The 22,205-nt window shown below is 42.6% G+C and overlaps 1 protein-coding gene across 1 annotated transcript; it reads right to left on the bottom strand.

The window, feature by feature from the left end:
- Positions 1–4,281: 4,281 nt before the first annotated feature.
- LOC106568799 (sterile alpha motif domain-containing protein 7-like) lies at positions 4,282–10,337 on the bottom strand. The gene is made up of 7 exons (XM_014139462.2): positions 10,214–10,337; positions 7,455–7,569; positions 6,837–7,161; positions 5,876–6,516; positions 5,598–5,719; positions 5,148–5,258; positions 4,282–4,945 (listed from the first exon to the last, which is right to left on the bottom strand). Exons 2-7 carry the CDS (start codon positions 7,555–7,557, stop codon positions 4,697–4,699), a joined length of 1,551 nt encoding a protein of 516 aa, XP_013994937.2. The 5' UTR covers positions 7,558–7,569; positions 10,214–10,337; the 3' UTR covers positions 4,282–4,696.
- Between the last annotated feature and the right edge of the window lie 11,868 nt (positions 10,338–22,205).

The raw sequence follows: 22,205 nt of genomic DNA, 5'->3' as shown, positions 1-22,205 counted from the left end.
CATTCTAATCTAGATAAACTGGAGGCTTACTGAATAATTTTAGATAATGTGTAGGTATCTAGAAATTATGTATATCATTGATGTTCAGTGTCCATTGCTACATTAAAATTGAGTAACAACTGTCCCCGTAGTGACCAGCAATGTTCCTGATTTTTTTTTGTGCAAAATTTGTGATTTGATAGGCTTTGTTGTGCAATTAAAATCAGTCATTCATATTCAATCATAAAAAGGGGCAATATTCATTGGAAAATTATTTTACTAATGTTTAATCTTTCCCAAACAGGTTCTACATTTCATTGGCTGCATTTAGACAGGCAGCCCAATTCGGATATTTTTTTCACTAGTTGGTGTCACGCCAGCTCCCACCCCCCTCCCTGGCGCTTGAGGGCACCAGGCTACCCTTCTTTACACGCACCTGTCACCATCATTACGCTCAGCAGCGCTCATTGGACTCACCTGGACTCCTTCACGTTGTTGATTACCCCCTGTATATCTGTTTGTTCCTCGGTGGTGTTCCCTGTGTCCGCATTAATTGTTGTTGTGTTCCTGTCTAGACGCTGTTCCTGTTCCGTTTCGTGTCCGTCAGCTATTAAAACTTCACTCCCTGTACCTGCTTCTCATCTCTTGCGTTGATCCTTACAGTTGGTCTTTTGACAAATCAGATCAGTTCGAAAAAAAGTCTAATGTGAAAAGATCTGATGTGATTGGTCAAAAGACCAATTAGTGGAAAAAAATATCAGAATTTGGCTGCTGTGACAACGCCACCGTCTGAAGTAGAGTCACTGCCTGCATCGGCAAAATGGCAGCGACTTGCACAGCGCTGTAGTTGGTAGTGATGTTATGTTTAATACCAGAGCTCCGGGCATGCGGTGAAATCGCTAAGAAGTTTACTTCGAAGCAGTGTGCCGAAGCAGTGTGCTTGTATCACTTTATCAGAAGAACGTGATCAATGACGTCCGAAGCTTCGTTTCTTCAAACAACCACCTGATTGGTTTTGTATTGGTTTCAGTTGAAGATAAAAAGGCTACTCTGTGCACACGCTACAGCGTGTGGGGCGTCATCTATAATAATTTGGCTGCTCTAAATGTTTTGACCAGCAGGTGCCACTAGTGTATACTGTGTTGATCAAAGCCTTGAGTAATGAACCTATTTTCGACACAATTGGCTGGAAAGCTCAATGCTTCAGGAAGCTTAGTTTCCTCATCACTACTAGTTGGTCTGCACTGCAACGCTGCTCAATGAACAAAGGAATGTTTGATGGGAAAGAGGGGCCGAGCACTGAAAGTTATTCTAATTTTCACAATCTACATCGGAGGTGTGAATTGCATGCTGTTACCACTTTCCAAGTGGTCAGGTTGAAGCCACATTAGCCTAGCCATTAGCCCAAACAAAGAAAACAAAAGCAAATCAAATCAAAGTTAATTTGTCACGTGTGCCGAATACAACAGGTGTAGACCTCAAAGTGAAATGCTTACTTACAGGCTCTAACCAATAGTGCAAAAAGGGTATTAGGTGAACAATATGTAAGTAAAGAAATAAAACAACAGTAAAAAGACAGTGAAAAATAACAGTAGCGAGGCTATATACAGTAGCGATGCTACATACAGGCACCGGTTAGTTGGGTTGATTGAGGTAGTATGTACATGTAGATATAGTTAAAGTGACTATGCATATATGATGAACAGAGAGTTGAAAGTTTCAACTTTCAAAGTTGACACGTGCATCCAGGTATACTTTTGTGGCTGAGTCAACTTATTTTAATAACATCATTTCACATGATTTAATACATGTTATTAAAGCCCCCATGCAGTCTTTGTTCGCTGTATGTCTAATAAATCACTGTGTGTTTATTTAAGGAAAATAACATCTAAAATATATTTTTTATCATTTATTTCGCTGAGCCTCCTTTGGCCCTTGAAATGCTCGGTCTGATCTTGTGGGCCCACCCCCTTAACCAGAGGAACAGTCATTAGTCTATTATAATCAGATCACATTGTGACATCATGAGGTGGGCCAAAAGTTCCATCCCATCTGAACAGGCTGAAAATCCAGGCATTTTTTTCATAATTTTCACAATTTCAGAGCATTATTTCTACCTCACTAACTAGGTTTCCATCCAATTGGTGACAGATTTTCATGCAAATACTCAAAAATTCACATGAAAACAATATGTGCATTTTCCCACCAGATAAAAGGGATAAAAGGCTGTGTGTATGATGATGTAGTGCACATAAAAATACATTTTGCGGTTCAATTCCCATGTACCGAATATAGAAAATACAAGTTACAAGTCAAATGTGTTTCCATCACATTTTTTACTTTACTGATGGTTTTCTCACAAAACACTTTTCCATTACAGTATATAGGAAGTGTGTCCACTCTGGTATTGGCACGTGCTCTCTAGCCGACAGCTCACAGATACAGTGCTAGTATAGCCTACATGATGAGATTATTATGGACAAAAGAGTGAGATTATTTTACTTGTCAAACGCAGCCAAGCATCGATGATAATTTCACCAGAATAATACCCTTGATATTTATGGGAAAGGAGCATCAAGCTCATCATCTTGCACTTTCACCAGCCTATGAAGTTCATCATCAATTATTTAATCTGTATCCTAATAAACTGCATGCTTTCCTGACGAGTTGTAGTGGGAGGACCACACATGGCATGGTGTCAATCCAATTTTACTTTTATATGAAGATTATTCTATCAATATGTGTGCATAAAAGCGTTTCCACCTAAATTTATCACATAATTCATTTTACAGATACAAAAAGATCCCACCTATCTAGCATATTTTGTTTTGTCGACATTTGGAAAGTTTACTGACAAATTGTATGTTTCCGTCATAAAAATTTCTATCCGACATGTACTTTACTCACATTAAATGGTTGGATGGAAACCTGGTTATATTGTGGAAATATCATTAAAAAAACAGGAAAATCACATTTTTAACTGCACTGCTCCTTGTGTGCTTTGTAAACTTTAACACATGAAACAAAACATTGAATCATTTTGAGACAATAGGAAATAAGTTGACTGCTGTGTTAAACAAGTGTAGTAATGGTTGCTTTGGTTGTCAACAGCCTTGTGGCTATTGTAGTCTTTTTATTGTAGAAAAACAAGACACTCTAGGTGAGGCAGGCAGCATGCGAGGGAGGGCTACCTGCGCAGGTGCCTAGACAGTCTGGAACTCACCCATGGGTCGTATTCCTCTGCTCAGACGTTGCTGACACATGCCAGATCTTATAACGCCTGGATAGGTATTTTACATATCAGCTAACCACATCATATGTTATAGCAATCTGGTGCCCGACGGCACAGTCGACGACGTGGCACGCAACCATTGGTTGATGTATGCAACTTCTGAGCAGGGGAATACAACCATGGTCTCCTGAATCTGAAACATGGTACAAAAAAGTACCAAACATTTGAACTAGAACTAAATACTGTACATACAAAACAATTCCATCATATTCTTAGCAGTTTAAACACTGTATGACACACACTAGAAAACTGAACCGAGCACGCCCCCATTCTCATCGACGGGACTGTAGTGGAGCAGGTTGAGAGCTTCAAGTTCCTTGGTGTCCACATCACCAACAAACTAACATGGTCCAATCACACCAAGACAGTCGTGAAGAGGGCACAATAAAACCTATTTCCCCTCAGGAAACTGAAAATATTTGGCATGGGTCCTCAGATCCTCAAAAGGTTTTACAGCTGCATCATCGAGAGCATCTTGACTTGTTGCATCACTGCCTGGTACGGCAACTGCTCGGCCTCCGACCACAAGGCACTACAGAGGGTAGTGCGTACAGCCCAGTACATCACTGGGGCCAAGCTTCCTGCCATCCAGGACCTCTATACCAGGCAGTGTCAGAGGAAGGCCCTAAAAATTGTCAAAGACTCCAGCTACCCTAGTCATAGACTGTTCTTTCTGCTACTGCACGGCAAGCGGTACCGGAGCGCCAAGTCTAGGTCCAAGAGGCTTCTAAATAGCTTCTACCTCCAAGCCATAAGACTCCTGAACAGATAATCAAATGGCTACCCAGACTATTTGCATTGGAATGCTGCTGCTACTCTCTGTTATTATCTATGCATAGTTACTTTAATAACTCTACCTACATGTACATATTATCTCAATTACCTCGACACCGGTACCCCCGCACATTGACATTGACTCTGTACCGGTACCCCTGTATATAGCCCCCTGTATATTGTTATTTACTGCTGCTCTTTAATTATTTGTTATTCTTATTCTTACTTTTTTATAGGTATTTTCTTAAAACTGCATTGTTGGCTAAGGGCTTGTAAGTAAGCATTTCACTGTAATACATGTTGTATTCGGCAGCATGTAACAAATCAAATTTGATTTGATTTGAACACAATAGCCTGAAGGCTTAAAAACAGCTCTTAGGGCTGAAACACTTGCTGAATTCCAAATTGACCCCTACTTCCTACTACCTATGCACTTCTGAATGTTTCCAAGGGTTGGACAGATGCAATTAACATTCCACCTAGCCGATCAGAGGGCAAGATGCATCCATTACTTATACCCATCCAATGCTTAAAGATCTACATTAAGTCCTTAGGGGGTTTGTGTCTATATGTACAGTATGTGGTAGGAGCTAGGGGTCAACTTGGAACTGAGTCACTGGCCCGAGGACTCGTACCTCCCTCACTGATGCCTCAGGCAGTTTCACTGCTGGCCGAGTGGGGAGAGGGGTTGTCAGTCTCTGGGAGGGGGTCTGTGGGTTTCCGGCCTTTTGGGTCTCTGGTACAGGGGCTGCCCATCATCTCCACACTGTTACAGTATACAGGGGAGCTGATCTCTGACGATCTGTCTCCTGCTGCCTTCTCAGGGGTGGCCTGTAGGGCGGCGGCAGCGGAGAGTGGGAGGCTCATCATGTAGAACATGCTGCCTCGCCGGCTCGAGACCTGGTGAGTGGGACAGAAAGAGCAATACCATGAGATATTATAATAAGGAATGTGCTGATTTCATTATTACTCTTTTCCGAAAATGGTTGTGTGCTAGGTTATGGTAAATATAATCCATTGGAAATTAAATAGACAGCACTCCAGAAGATTTTGGTCTGCTGTCCGAATTTGTGAGGCTAACTGTTTTTGATGGTTTGTATACCTGTGATCGTATCTTGAGTGCCGGGCCCAGCTTTAGTCCCATTGTGTCCAGTAGATGGTCTTCTGTCAGGAATGGCAATGTCTCGCCATCTATCATGTGGTCCTTGAACGTCTGCAGGGAACAATCAGGTATGATGAGGAGTAGTATAGTAATGTATATCCATAGAACAATTTCCTTAAAGACAGATGCAGCAGTATGACAGCAATGCAATTTCCTGCTTACATAAATTATCAACAGAATTAAAACCTGCCAAGATGGCCTCTATTTGCTCTCTTCCAAAGTTCGAATGTCTCAAGGTAGGGTGCAAATTGGAAAGAGTCAATAGTGGCAGTCCTGGCCAATTTGAATTCTGTTGCTGATTTACACTTAGTGTACAAAACATTAGGAACACCTTAATATTGAGTTGCTATGTCAGTCTATGTCATGGAAAGATCAGGAAATGACACCAACCTGAGCATATTCAGAGCAGCTGGGCATGTTTTTGATGAAGATGTACACGTCATCCACTGTCCACTTCCTAAGGTCTTCAACAGAGGACATATCTTGTCCGTTGAGAAAGAGATTGGGTGGCCCTGATCAAAACAAAAGACAAAATGTGTTAGCACACATACGGCTCACATCTGTCACATCTGTTCTTGTTCAAATACATTATAAAAATCAAATCAATGACTGCAGCATAACCCCTGAATGTTTTGATCAAAACAAGACTGTAGAAAGTAGACACTCACCAGGAGGGAACATGTAAGGCATGCCTGGGATAGGTCCACTGGCGGAGGGATACTGGAACGCAGAGCATTGACTGGGCCTGTCTTTGTCGCTGGTGCCGCTGTTGCAGTTGGTGACATCAGGGCAGCCGTCTTGACTGATCATGCAGGCTTTGCGCAGGCCCTGCGCCGCCTCCTTGTAGCTCTTTCTGCCATTCGACAAGAGCTCTGTGTCCATTTTGATTTGATGTTGTTTGCTGACTGCCTCCCCTCCCATGTCCATTTTCCCCTCTGCCTCTTTCTCATCTCCAGAGGCACCCCCGGGACTCTGCTCCACGCTCTTGTCCTCCGATTGGCCCTTGGGGCCAGACGCATGGCTCTCTGCGCTCTTGTGATTAGTTGCCCTGCGACCAGCCCTGCGGCCCCTCTCCCTCTGCAGTGTGCTGATTGGTGGATAGGGGCTGGAGGACATCAGGAGGTTGTTGGTCTGCATTTCCTCCAGGGTGGTACGGTGGACGAAGAAGTCGTGGCCGTCTGGGAGGCGCTGGCGCCCCCGGAGAGCCATAGCGTTGGACTGGTACATCACAGGCGCATCCATACCCATCAGACCCTTCTGATGGGCGTTCTCCATCTCCTTCTGGTGGAGGATGGCATTCATCTCCATCCTGAAAAACAACCAATACACACCAATCAGACACAATGCCCGCCATCAAGACGTAACAAAATAAACCAGTTAAATATAACAATACACCAACAAGACATAACAATAAACGTTTCTAGGTCACATGGGCTCTGAATATGGGCTGTGTATATATTCAAATCATATCTGCCAACTGTTCTGTAATATAGTACATAGAACAGACTCTTGGTGTCAGATTGAAGGGGGCTATAAAAGGAAGGCTGGGATATCCAAAGCCCTATAGTCCATGACGTATACTTTGACAAGCCCCGTGACAAGCAGCTGCAGGTCAATGTCAGACAATACCTGGCGATATTCTGCTTGTGGATGAGCTCCTGTCGCCGGGCAACTGTCTCCATGGGCTCTGAGGGCATGAAACTGTAACCAACTCCAGGGAAGCCCCTGACAGAAATTCCAGGGTGTGGGGGCATGGGCGGACCCAGGTGACCCCCCATGTGCATCTGCCTGGCTTCGGAAGATACCATCTCCGAGGGTGGAACTAGCTCTCGTTCCATGAAGCGAGGCTCAAACTGGGTGGGCACCCCCTGTAGCCTCTGCTGTCCTTGGGCTAGTGTCTGAGGAGCCATGGCTATCTGGTTCCTCATCATCATCTCCTGCCTCTGACATAGCTCTGAAACGCAACACAGTAAACACAATGTTAGATGTGTTACAAGTCTACAGAACTAGGGCCGTACTGACTACTAAGCTTCTACTGACTATGTGACTTGACCAGGAAAAGCTCTGGGCCCCAGTAACTACCTAGGTTAAGGAAAAGTTCCTGACTCTAAGATAGTAAAACATAAAAATGCAGAGTGAATTTTCTAGGCAAGGCTAAGGATTTATGAGCTAATACCTAGGGCTTTAACTCAGCAGACTATCAAAGTCTTGAAGCATATAGATTCAAACCAGGTGGGTCAGCCTTACCTCTAGCAGACATGCCATTGACCAGGCGGTACCAGTGTTTCTCATCCAGAGCCCCCTGCTCCCCCATCGCTGACATCTTCCTCAGCTGCTCCCTTGGGGTCATGGCCCGACCTTTCTGTGGAGCCGAGATGTGGAGATTAGTGTATAGATTAGTATATAAAACCAGTGTTTCTCAATCTGTGGCCCTTGGACCGGCACTTGTCTCTGGGATTTTCGCTAACTGGATCTCAGATTGGTTAGCTGACAGCAATTTAGTCTGTTTTCAAATACTAGTTTTAAATCGGTCTGAAGCAACCTAGCTTACGTATCCCTGGTACAGGAAAGATCACATTTGCCCGGGAACAAAAACAGTGGTGGTGAGCAGATTATTGTTTGCTCCGAGATGGTAACTCTCTTTAAATGGCTGGTAATTTTCCTCTTTCACCACTAGGAGTCACCCATGACTTATAAATTCAAAGGCCTTCTATGACAATGATGATGCTACACAGATAATACTGTCTGCACCAATGTAGCCTCTTCGAGAACCAGGCTTCCCTAATCAGAAAGCCCGGTGAAGTCAAATGCCTTGCTTGGGCAGAGCTCAAAATGTGCCCATTAGTGCCGTAGAAGCAAGAGTGCGAGAGGATGGACAGGAAATCGCTGATTAAAACCCCATGAAAATATGTTAAGGTATGCCATGTTTGTGCTGACTTCAAATTTCAATAAATCGCTAACTGTCGGCCACACTTGACACACTAAACTTTTACCATAGCCCTTAGGTAGACACGCTATAACGTTGTTTTCTGTTCAAGCAGAGGAGTAGTAATGCATTTATCGACTCGGAAAATAGTGATGAACAAAACACGCAGCACTTCTTCTATGGGCTGGTGGGGGTGAAGGGTTCTTAAAAATGTAACAGCCAATAAAAATGGAGCCACTGGAGATGTTTCAGCTAATACAATATTCTCCAGACCTCCAAAGGAGGCGTGACAACAACGTGATTTGGAGGTATGGGTTGTTGGTCTCACACAAGACTGTGTAAGCCTAATGAGCAAAGCTATAGCCAACGAGGGATGCAGCATTAGTCCACAGGTCTCAGAAAGATTAGGCTACTCATCAGTAATCACATGAGCGTTTGCCTGTTCGACAAACCCCTCCACTACACTATAACTATACTTATTAATAGGTCCAGCATGTAAAGATAACTAGCCATTGCTAAACATGTGCTCATCAATAGTATTTAAGGGAGGGAGACACAGATGACGTTGAAGTGTTCCTATGGAGATTTAAAAACCTGTTGGCTGAATTTGTCAAAAGTGACATTTAAGTTGGCGGAGGAACCAAATCTATATCGAGGAATACTGTCTAGACTCAACATTCACCTCACAACAGGAGAACTCCACATATGGAAAATACTGTCTCCAGTACCTCCGTCTCACTTCTACAGTCATTGTAAACAAACAGACCATGTCATTATATTACACGCACACACAGTGCATATCATTGGCCGTCGCTGCAGATTGTCATTAGACACCTCTGATTAGCCTCTTATGAATAAATCCCATTAAGAAATATTAGACAGAATAGGCAGTGCTTTAATCCAGCGATAATAATCCTGGGCCAGTATGGGCTGTAGATTTACACAACATTAGAGATATAGATTACAACACTAACTAAATGGAAAATGAAGTGAAATAGCAGAGGGCACTTAGAAATAAATGTGGTCATGGGGGAACTGAAATTACTAGGTGTCTCCATTACTTTGTGTGTGGTATGTGTGTGTGTTGTGTGTGTGTGTGTGTGTGTGTGTGTGTGTGTGTGTGTGTGTGTGTGTGTGTGCGTGCACGCATGTCTCTGTCTCTGTCTAGATACATATATAGGATACCCTCCAACCATACACCCTGAGTTTATTACCCCCCTCACCCCCGCGGCCATAAGATCCAGCCTAACCCTAACCGTTAGCAGCCCTTAGCCTTCGTCAGTTGTGTACCGTATTACCCCACCGTCCCCTAAAGTTACCTCAGACCCATCTAATCTGGGCTCCAGTAATCCTCCTGTTAGTCCCACCCAGTCTGCCAGGCCCAGAGAACATCTGCTGACCCGTGTGTCTTCCAACCTGGTTCGGGGGGCATTGGCAGGGCCAGCAGGATCCAACACCTTATCCTCCCCCCTCTCTCCCCCGCTATCCGATTAGCCTAAATCCTGGCTATACAGCACTTTAAAGGGATGTGTTGAGGTAATCCAGGCGTTTAGGAGTTTTACCCTCAGAAAACCTTGTCTGTAAGCACACCGGACAAAACACCCTGAGTGATAAGCCTATTAGCCTCCGTCAGCCCCTTGAGATGTGCTGAAAACATCTTGGGGGATAAATCTGGGAGGGAAAACAGTTTATGGGGGAAATATCTGGCACACGCATGCATAGTCACCCTGGTCCCTGCCACCAATGGCACTCTACACACAACACTTTATCTTTCTTCTACTATACTAAGCGATTATACGCAGGGACAGATAGAGGTAAGAAGAGAGAGCATTCAAAAAGATTATATAAACCATACTGGATTACTGTAAAAGATGTGGTTCAAGGTTTCGATATCCTCCTTAGGTAGCCTGACTGTATATTTGCACAAGTCTTTATTTTGTGTATTAGGAGTTTGTGTGTCAAGTGTCGGTATACAACCAAATGTGAGTGTGAGAAAATCTGTTGCTTCATTGCGTCATTTTGCCTGTGTGAATGTCAATGTGTGTATGTCTATGCGTGTAATAAATAAATGAACACTCACCCAGTTAGTGACCAAACCAACGCTTCAAAACAAACAGACTAATGTACATTCAAGCCTGTCACTACTATCATTACTGCACCGCCAGTCAGAAGAAGAACGGAGTCCTAGTCTTTGTGGTACAGCGTTCAACTGGAAAAACGACTTGTACTCAGTAATTAATCTTATACAGGAAGAGTAGAGCTTGCATGAACTTGAACCAAAAGTTTGGGGTAAGTCCGAAAGGCCTGGCCCCTATTGCAGCACAGACAGTAAGAATTGCCTAATATCAAAGCAACTACTACTGTACGACCTTTTGATTCAGTAAAATGCCTGTTTCATTGTGGTTCCAATGGCTCAGTGGGTTAGAACTTGGTGCCAGCGGCAACACCAGGGTTGTGGGTTTGATTCCTGCACAGTAGTAGATGACCTTTAGCTTCAGTCCTAAATGGGTAACTTTAGACTAATGATACAATTAGTCAATCCTCATTTACTAACTAACTAACTAACATGGGTGGAAGTAATGAATTATAAATACTCTCATTAATGTAATTGAGTAGCTTTTTGTCAAAGTCAGTCATTTTACTTAAGTATATTTTTAATTAAGTATTGTACTTCGCTACCTTTTTAAAACCATCCACTACAGAGTACAATTTTGTAAGCTATCCATAATAGTAGTCTACGGAAAGTTCTGTGGGTGGCATCACTCGCAAACAGGCCAATCAAATCAAGCTGTCCACCCAAAAAATAACTTTGTGAGAGAGAAGTGTCGGGAAAGTTTTTTTTATCAAAGCGTTGTGTCTGAAAAACAATTGAGATGGAGGAGACTGAAGAGTCAGGAGACAATCGAGACACAGACCCAGGACTTTTCTCAATTAGAAACTCCTGCATCCTCTCTCCTTCGTCCTCTCTGGCCTCCTTTTGAAAAAGGTCAAAGGTAATCGAGGAGAGGTAGCGAGGAGAGGGAAAGTTGCTAAAAATACGCTTGTATGAGATTAGACTCTCCTTCTCCAATCGCGTGTTATCAGGCAAATTACGTTTACAGGGTGGAATCTCAAAATAAATGTATAAAATGATTTAAAAAATGGTAGTTGTGCAAGAAATGTTAAAGATAAAAAAGATAAGTAGCCTATCATTGTTCAATGTTGGCATGCTTTTCTCCTTCCTGAAAACAATAGCTGATTCAAAGCGTGCGTGGCAGATTTCAAAACTCTTCTGCGAAGGACTCAGGTAGGATACACTTGTGCTTTCTCGCCAAAAGGAGGCTATTGAGGAGGACCGTCTTCCGTTTGCCTTCTTCTTCTTCTTCTTCTTCTTCGGGGTTTAAAGGCATTTTCCATTCAATACGTTACATCACAGTCCCCAACTGGACTACAGTATAAATCCATTATACCTTGTGATACAAAATGGGGTAAAAAACACTCTTCCAACTAACCCTACACTCATTAAAAACCCACTACTTTGACCATATCTGCTCCTGCACCATGCCAATGGCCTGGGACAACGGAACACCACCACTCAACACAGCCTGTAACTCTTCTGAAGTCAAATCTCGTACATCCAAGTACATCTCTGCAGCTGCCACCACAGCATCTATATTCTGTGATTTACATTCCATTTATGCAGCACCGTTGAAAGCCATTGCTATGAATACTAAGAAGCCAACCTCTGTGGTGGCACAGATCTACTACTCACAGGGATCCTCTCAGGATCCCTCACCCTTGACCCATCCTCCTCTACTTTCTTCACTGCCTCAGCATATGACACCTTCTGCCCTACTCTGATTCTGGCGACAACAACACCTGCCTCTCTCATACCGGACACTTCCGATCCTCAGAAACATGGGCACACCTACAGTACTTTTCCACCCGACCTGATACCACACGAATCAGCCAAAATATCTGGATCCACTATCTCTAAGAATCTCACTCTCACTTGACCAAACTCATCTTTATCATAACCATGTCCATCGATGCAAGGCTCGGGCTCGAAGCCCCTCACCACAACTTCCACTTCACTTAAATCTCCCTCATTCACTTCCATTTCCCCTCCAAAGCTCGGTCTGGCGGACATCTCACTCTTTTTGTACTTGACCCCAGTCTGCTTCGACACACCATATCCTTTTAATCTTCATCAAATTCAGATTCAACCTGTGCTTCCCTCATTCTCTTCTTCCTCTTTTTCCTCCTCCATTGCTCCTCCGAAATCAACCTTTCCATGTCCCTGTCCCAATATTACTCTTCTCCCGTCCTTCACGGAGTCATGGCTGCCAACGGGACATTCAAAACTGTAATATCTCATGCTTCATGGAGTCGTGGCTGAACGACAACACTATCAACATACGGCTGGCTGGTTATACGCTGTACCGGCAGTATAGAACAGCGGCTTCTGGTAAGACAAGGGGCGGCGAACTATGTGTATTTGTAAATAACAACTGGTGCACGATATCGAAGGAAGTCTCGAGCTATTGCTCGCCTGAGGTAGAGTATCTCATGATAAGCTGTAGATCACACTATCTACCTAGAGAGTTTTCATCTGTATTTTTTTGTAGCTGTTTACAGTACATACCACCACAGACAGAGGCTGGCACTAAGATCGCTTTGAATGAGCTGTATTCCGCCATAAGCAAACAAGAAAATGCTCACTAAGAGGTGGTGCTCCTAGTAGCCGGAGATTTTAATGCAGGGAAACTTAAATCCGTTTCACCAAATTTCTACCAGCATGTTAAAAGTGCAACCAGAGGGAAAAAAACTCTGGACCACCTTTATTCCACACACAGAGATGCATACAAAGTTCTCCCTCGCCCTCCATTTAAATACATGTTGACTATGACGTGACAACGATGTAGGCTGTGTGTAGCGGTTAGCAGTCATGATATGAAGGTTTGGCTTGGAAAGATTGTTTTGCCTGGTCACAGACAGCTGATGTGTTGTGCACTGAAGTCCACAAGCGAAGGGAAAGGGTGAGAGGAGAATAGCGCGTAGATAGATGCGAGAGGGAATTATATATTGTGGCAGACCAGGTGGTTTGGTCAAGACGTTTACACAGATCAGACACGGACAGAATTGTATTAGCTCGGTTTCAAGGGTGTTTATTTAAATAACAAACAAAGAAAAAATAATAGGTCTCCTCCAGGAGACCTCCGGGATACCGTCTTCTGGGCTCCGGGGTCTTGCTGTATCCTATGGGGAATAAAACTGAGCTCCCGCCATTACCTCTGGTACTGAGCACAACTACACGGGAGTAACCTTCTATCCCCCAGTCCCCACTCCCGTGTGCTGCCCTTCTGGCAGCTTTATGGGACTCGTCCAGCTGGTGAGCAATCAGCCGCTTGATTACTCACCAACCACAATCAGCCCCAATTCGTCCTGGCCGGAGAGCCCGTTGAGACCTGACACGTTCAGCAGAGGGTGCCATCGCCGCGTGATGTATACTCCGTCTGTTACCAGGCCTCGACGAGTCTCCCCCTGGTGGCTAACCTGCTGTACGCCACAATATACAACGAGCTTTTTGTATGTGGCTGCTTTTAAAGTGTACTGTGTTTGCGTGTAATCAATTCATTGCACCGATTCAGTTGAAAAACATAACAAAACAGGGATAAATATGCCTGACTTTGTCCAATAGAAACTCTATTTTGCAACTGTTGGACTAATGATTACACCCTAGATCAGCTGGATGCAGGCAAGAGTGTGCAAGGCGGTATTGAATGTGTCACTGTCTGTCACCTTGATTACTCAAAATTCTCTCGACCTGTGCACCTACAGTACGTCGTAAACTTTCATTCATAGGCTAGGTTGTAGCAACCTCATTATTGGTACAGAGAAAATGTGCGTATCATGTAGTAGCCTAAACCTATCGATGTTACATTGATCTGGGTGAATGTAATATGAATGACAGTCATCCAATATGCTGTAAATAGAAATAGAAAAAGCCATGTTCATGTAAAAAAAAAAGATCATCCTCCCTCATCTTAAACGACTGTGACCACCACTGAAAACAAGTATGGAACGTCTGTGTTTGGGTGGGCTATTGTAATGTCAGTGATATGATGAACTAAGTTGCCACAAAGCAGAATTATCAGAAATACTCATTGTGTATTTGTCACTATACAGGTTAACAAACTGTATAGACGAGACAGAGCAACAGAGGCAGTATTCATCTGATGAAGATGATTTCTTTACATTACATTACATTTTAGTCACTTAGCAGACGCTCTTATCCAGAGCGACTTACATTTCATAACTTTTTTTCTTTCCATTCTGGCCCCCCGTGGGAATCGAACCCACAACCCTGGCGTTGCAAACACCATGCATTGCAAACACCATGCTCTACCAACTGCTCTACCAACTGAGCAACTGAGCTACAGATGCCCAAATAACTGATGCCCAAAAGGTCACAAGGTAAAGGGGACCTTGATGGGTACCTTTCCTGTGTGTCAGACAAGATGGACTTGCTTCATTCCTTTCCATCCATAAAGAAGCTGTCTCTCAAACTGAACACAGGCCTGCCTGCCTCTGCCACCTGTGAGAATCTTTTTAGCTGTGCTGGACAGCTATTCACTGCAAAGTGAGCCAGGATAGACTCGATTCACTTTGAAAATCAGCACCTGCTGAAACTGAACAGCAAGCTCAGAGAGAAGTGAAGGCATTTGAACAGAAGTCCTTTGTTTTTGCTGAAGGAACACTACATAACCTAACGTACTCTGTACATTTAGCCTATAGTTTATCAATCTATTGCAACATCTATAGCGGTGTCTCAAAGGTTTTCTCATTCATGTGTAACAATGTTCAGGTACCCTTAGGGAAATTAGCAAATTATCAAGGTCAGTGTTTTATTTTAAAAGTAACTCAATTATTTTTGCTCTGAGTACGTTTTAAATGAGCTATTTTTGACATTAACTTGAGTGTAGTAGTTTTACTTCTACTTGAGTAAAATGTCATTATAGTAACAGTACTTCTACTTGAGTAGGATATTTTAGTATGTTTTCTACCTCTGCTAACTAAGCACCTAGCTGATTCTATGATATATTTGAAATCAGGCCACTTTACCCAGTAGCCAATCAGAGTAATGTCATTCAATTGGATGAACACGTCCCTTTTTAAAACCTTAGAAAGCTTGAGGTTTCAAACAGTGAGATTTAGGAGTCTCTCCATCCAATCTGGCATATTTCCACACAACAAGTGGGATTTTGGACTGCATGTGACAAGTGGAAGCTATACTGCATCTAAGCCTAGAGCTCTGGGTGCCTGAACTTGCGGCTGCCCGGGCTAATCTCATTACAAGAATGAGCTAAGGGAAAATTGCTGACGACTACATGAAGCCTTGCATTTGGGGAGGTCATATCAGACAAGACAGAAGAATTGTCTGAAATGTTTTAATCCCTCTTAGTGACAAACAAGTGCTAGACATATTTTGCTGAGACCGTAAATACCTTGTAATTATGTTTGAATGAACCTGAGCCATTTTGATATCAATTAGCTTTAGATTTGAATTAGATTTGGATTTAGTTACATTTTAATTTAGATTTAACACGTGAGAGTATTGGGTAGGTTTGAGAAATAAAGTTTCACATTTTTTGAAAATGTTTGAAAGTGTCCAAGCTACAGACAGGTGCATAGTTCAAAGCATCATTACCTAAATATTTTACAGAAATCAAATAAATGAACTAAACAGGCAAAAAGTTAAAGGGATAGTTCAGCGAATTTGTCATTTTTATATTGATTTTGACTGCAATCCACACTTTTTTTGTTATCCGCGCTTAGACTAGCCATTGTCAACAAATGCTAAAGCTAGCATTTTTGGACCCAAACCCCATGTATTTGGATAAATTGCTGAACTATCCCTTTAAGGATAACATTTTGGGGATACAAAGTTGTTGTAGACATTTGACAATGTCTATTTTCTAAAACGCATACAATTTGAAATATGTAGTCAAGGTAGATATAATCAATATACTGTGTGTATGTATACATATATATATTTTTTTTTTACTGTATTTTCTGCTCTTTACATGATGAAATGCTATAAAATCTTATTTCAAAGTGTTTAGCTCTTGCAACACATTAGAATGAATGAATGAATGAGAGTGTAAAATAAGAATTTGTTCTTAACGGACTTGCCTAGTTAAATAAAGGTAAAATAAAATTAAAATAAATAATAGAAAGAAGCAGGATTGAAGAGTAACAGAGAAAAAGGGGACACAGAGGGAGGTTCAATTGACTCACCTTCAAGTTCCTGCCAATGAGAAGAGCTTGTGACTGGCTTGTCCCAACGGAGTAGACAGAACGAGAAGCTAATCTGAATAGAATTTCAATAAAAAGCAGTACAAAACCTTAAAGCTACACTTGGTCTTCAGGTCAGGAGTTCACAGTTTCTTATGGTGACGGACTCCTTAGTGCCTTGGTATAGTAGCCTAGCTAGACACCTCTGATAAGTTAAGTGACAACTCAAACTGATCAGCCAATCAGCCACACCCTTGTCCTGTGTCAATAGCTAACGACTAACTAAAGGCCTTAACCAAAAAATAACTTTAAATACCGCTTCACCTCATCTCCATTAGTCTGGCTTTATCTCCCGTGTTAAGCCACCCCCTTTACTGAAATTGAGGGGATCTTCTCGTCCAACTACGCACCGGCTGGACCAGGTGCTACACAGTAATTACTCCCAGGAGTTCTGCCTTAAGCGTTGGGCAGCTAAACCTCTTTTAACATTTACCTCACTAAGCCCTTGTTAGCACTTTAGGCCGCGGTTAAGACACCTAAATGCTTTAGCTTCCTTTTTACCGATGGCGAGGCCTTATCACTACCACTCGGTGGCCACTAACAGTACAGGGAAGGTTGCCCGTGTGGACTGTGTTATGTGGGAAGAACAACCATGTTTTTCTTTTGGTGAGGTGTCTGGGTTTGGCATAAATGTTAAGACACCCTGTAGTTCAATACGGTGATTCTGGCCAAACATGCAAGCTGGTCATTTGGTAAGAAATAAAATCCTGCTAAATGTGTGACCGGGATCATCCTCTCAGACTTCTTAATCTGACAGTTTGTGCTCACCACCCGCTTACAGCAGAGGCCCTTGATGCAGTTCCTCGAATTATGTTTTTTTTTATGCTTGAGGGATAAAGTGGGATTAGTCTACAGCTAGGTGTGCTGTATTGCGGGCCGGGGTGGGGATGTTTTTGCTATCTAGTGGGGTTATTGCATTCCTCTCCCTCCCTCTCTCCCTCCCCAGTCTAGGAGTGAGCATGACGCTCGGGCAGGGCTAAGTAGACTCAGGGTCATTACGCTGTTGCTATGCTTATGCACACACACAGACAGGCGCACACACTCACAAAGCATGTAAATAAGTCATATTCCTCAAGATGTGCAAAACAAAAATGCACACAAATGCTGACATTTACCACCAATATATCAGTAGTACTTGAACATTTGTCATATATTTGACAAACACAAAAAAAGCATACACAGTATGTATTTTACAGTAAGAAAATTGGGTTTAAATCCCAAAATATAGTTTTGAACATGAGGTCTGTCTGTCTCAATGATGTGTCTATCATTGGCTGTCTGTCTGTCTGTCTGTCTGTCTGTCTGTCTGTCTGTCTGTCTGTCTGTCTGTCTGTCTGTCTGTCTGTCTGTCTGTCTGTCTGTCTGTCTGTCTGTCTGTCTGTCTGTCTGTCTGTCTGTCTGTCTGTCTGTCTGTCTGTCTGTCGGGGCAGGGTGCCAAACCAGACAGCCATATTGTGAGGGAAATGCTCACTTCATCCCACCAAAAAGTGTAAACCGGGATTTCTGTTCGGTTTGTTTGCACCATTTATTATGGAGTCATTGTGAGGCAAAAGGGTTAAAAGCGGGTTTAACCTTAAAAAAAGCAGGAGAGGGCTGTCCAATGGTAAACAATAATCAATAAAAACAATTCTGTACATCATAATATTTTTCAACAGAATACAAAAACCACACACAATCACTTATTTTGAAGCCTAATCCTTGAGTAACAGGCATCCCTGTTGCTTTGGGACACATGAGAGTATTTAACTAGTCATATTACTGTACATAACATATGGCCTCTAATATTACAATAAAATAAAACAGAAAATAAATGTCTGTAATAGAAAAAAAATGTACCAGAGAAAATGTTGATCTACTTGTGATAAATACATACACTACCATTCAAAAGTTTGGGGTCACTTAAAATTGATCAGAAATACAGTGTAGACATTGCTAATGTTGTAAATGACTATTGTAGCTGGAAACTGTAGATTTTTTTGATGGAATATCTACATAGGCGTACAGAGGCCCATTATCAGCAACCATCACTCCTGTGTTTCAATGGCACGTTGTGTTAGCTAATCCAAGATTATAATTTTAAAAGGCTAATTGATCATTAGAAAACCCTTTTGCAAATATTGTTAGCACAGCTGAAAACTGTTGTCCTGATCAAAGAAGCAATAAAACTGGCCTTCTTTCAGACTAGTTGAGTAGCTGTAGCATCAGCATTTGTGAGTTCGATTACAGGCTCAAAATGGCCAGAAACAAATAACTTTCTTTGAAAACTCGTCAGTCTATTCTTGTTCTGAGAAATGAAGGCTATTCCATGCGAGAAATTACCAAGAAACTGAAGATCTTGTACAACGCTGTGTACTTCTCCCTTCACAGAACAGCACAAACTGGCTCTAACCGGAATAGAAAGAGGAGTGGGAGGCCCCGGTGCACAACTGAGCAAGAAGACAAGTACAAACAGATGCCTCACAAGTCCTCATATGGCAGCTTCATTAAATAGTACCTGCAAAACACCAGTCTCAACGTCAACAATGAAGAGGCGACTCCGGGATGCTGGCCTTCTATGCAGAGTTCCTCTGCCCAGTGTCTGTGTTCTTTTGCCCATCTTAATCTTTTCTTTTTATTGGCCAGTCTGAGAAATTGCTTTTTCTTTGCAACTCTGCCTAGAAGGCCAGCATCCTGCAGTCACCTCTTCACTGTTGACATTGAGACTGGAGTTTTGCAGCTACTATTTAATGAAGCTGCAAGTTGAGGACAAGCTCATTCCTAAGCTAAGGACCCTGGGACTAAACACCTCCCTCTGCAACTGGATCCAGGACTTCCTGATGGGCCACCCCCAGGGGGTAAGGGTAGGGAACAACACATCTACAACGCTGATCCTCAAAACGAGGGCCCCTCATGGGTGCGTTCTCAGTCCCCTCCTGTATTGTGGACTATAGGAAAAGGAGGACCGAGCATGCCCCCATTCTCATCGACGGGGCTGTAGTGGGGCAGGTTGAGAGATTCAAGTTCCTTAGTGTCCACATAACCAATGAACTATCATGGTCCAAATACACCAAGACAGTCGTGAAGAGGGCACGACAACACCTATTCTCCCTCAGGAGACTAAAAAGATTTGGCATGGGTCCTCAGATCCTCAAAACATTATACAGCTGCACCATCGATAGCATCCTGACTGGTTGCATCAACGCCTGGTATGGCAACTGCTCGGCCTCCAACCGCAAGGTACTACAGAGGGTAGTGTGTACGTCCCAGTACATCACTGGGGCCAAACCTCCTGCTATCCAGGATCTCTATACCAGGCGGTGTCAGGGGAAGGCCCTACAAATGGTCAAAGACTCCAGCCACCCTAGTCATAGACTGTTCTCTCCGCTACCGCACGGCAAGCGGTACCGGAGCGCCAACTGAACAGCTTCTACCCCCAAGCCATAAGACTGCTGAACATCTAATCAGATAGCTACCCGGATGATTTGCATTAACTCTTATTTTTCTGAAAACTGCATTGTTGGTTAAGGGCTTGTAAGTAAGTATTTCACTGTTGTATTCAGCCCATGTGACAAATACAATTTGATTTGAGCCCTGCTTGTCTTTTTCAAACGTCTCATGGAATGTAGGCCTACATTGAACACCACACATGGGCTGCTACTGTAGGCTGAATGACAGAACAGCTTTTTCCATGTTAAAATGTTATGGGATGCATGTTCTCCATAGTTTTTTTTATGGTAGGCCACTATGGTAGGCCTACATCATGATCGAATAGCCAAAGTAGCCTACTTGACCACTGTTAAAACTGTAACTTAAAGTGGGCACAGGTTCATTGTTCCCAGTAAATGTGCGCTGGCAGTTGTGCAGAATTTTCACAAAGTTCAAGTTTGAGCTCAGCAGACCTGAAATTTGCTGAGTGTGCAAAACAATTAGAGGGAACATTGCTCTCATTCATGGTTGAGCTACGCAATTACTGGTACCGTATAGCACCATCATACTGCATGTTGGTTGGGATTGAGTAATACATGTTCAATTATTATCGGCAAACTTCTCTGATTACTTGGGTTAGATTTAGGTTGTTTGTCTACTATTTGTATGTCTCAAAACTAATACATTGTTTGAAAATGTATTTTCTTCTGAAAAGCATAATTTAAAAAAAAAATATGATACAATCAAATAATTTAGAACAAATATGGCTAATTAGAATTGCCCAATCCATGCAGGCTCCTGCCCCATGTCGCCCATTCAACAGGAATGTGATGTCCCCAAGGTTGACAGGCCAAATCAGTCTGTCGAGTCATTGGGATCAGGGCTTGCTATCAAAATAATGTTCTCTCTCGCTCAATCAAAAACTAGGCCTAGGTCCTATTACTGTAACAGTCAAATCTGAAATGCAGCCATACACATCAACAATCGTTGTTTTTATAAAGCTTAATAACACAAGATAGATATTGGTCTCCATGAGGCTACAACATACAAGTGTCTAGTGTATCCTAAGGTTACGAATGAACTGTACAAATTAGTTCAATCGTGGCCTGGGGTGGTCTAGCGGTTAGAGCATTCAGCGTGCACATACAGCGCTTTCAGAAAGTATGCATACCCCTTAACTTACTGCACATTTTTGTTGTGTTACAGCCTGAATTGAAAATGGATGACTTTTTTTTTCTTCTCACCCATATACACACAATACCACATAATGATAAAGTGAAAACATCTTTGGAGAAATGTTTGCAAATTTATTGAAAATGAAATACAGAAATATCTGATTTACATAATTATTCACACCTCTGAGTTAGAATGTTAGAATCACCTTTGGCAGCAATTACAGCTGGGAGCCTTTCTGGGTGAGTTTCTAAGAGCTTTGTACAATATTTGCACTTGCAGATTATTTTTCAATTCTTCAAGCGCTGTCAAGTCGGACAGCCTGTCACGATCGTCAAAAGGAATGGACCAAAGCGCAGCGTGGTGAGTGTTCATCTTTGTATTTAATTATAAATCAGAACACTACAAACAAAAGAATAAACAATGACAACGACTGTAACGTCTTGCAGGCTTAACAAGCAGTACAAAAATAAGATCCCACAACTACAGGTGGGGGGAAAGGCTGCCTAAGTATGATTCCTAATCAGAGACAACGATAGACAGCTGCCTCTGATTAGGAACCATACTCGCCTCAAAACAAAGAAATAGACATCATAGAATGCCCACCCCACCCCACACCCTGACCTAACCACATAGAGAAACAAACCCTCTCTCTCAGGTCAGGGCGTGACACAGCCATAGATTTTCAAGCCGATTTAAGTCAAAACTGTGACAAGGCCACTCTGGAACATTCAATATCGTTTTCGTAAGCAACGGTGTATATTTGGCCTTCTGTTTCAGGTTATTGTCCTGCTGAAGGGTGTATTTGTCTCCCAGTGTCTTTTGGAAAGCAGACTGAACCAGGTTTTCCTCTAGGATTTTGCCTGTGCTTAGCTCTATTCCGTTTCTTTTTATCCTAAAAAACTCCCTAGTCCTTGCCAATGACAAACAAACCCATAACAAGAAGCAGCCATATTTTCAAGCCATGCTTGAATATATGAAGAGTGGCACTCAGTGATGTGTTGTGTTGGATCTGTCCCAAACATAACAATTTGTATTTAGGACATAACAATTTTGACAATTTTTTTGGCAGTTTTACTTTCGTGCCTCATTGGAAACAGGATGTAAGTTTCGGAATATTTATATTCTCTACAGGGCTCATTCTTTTCACTCTGTCA

The sequence above is a fragment of the Salmo salar genome, chromosome ssa14 (assembly GCF_905237065.1).
Source record: "Salmo salar chromosome ssa14, Ssal_v3.1, whole genome shotgun sequence".
NCBI lineage: Eukaryota > Metazoa > Chordata > Actinopteri > Salmoniformes > Salmonidae > Salmo > Salmo salar.
Note: the sequence above shows the minus strand (reverse complement) of the source record. Positions and strands in the feature narration are given on the sequence as shown.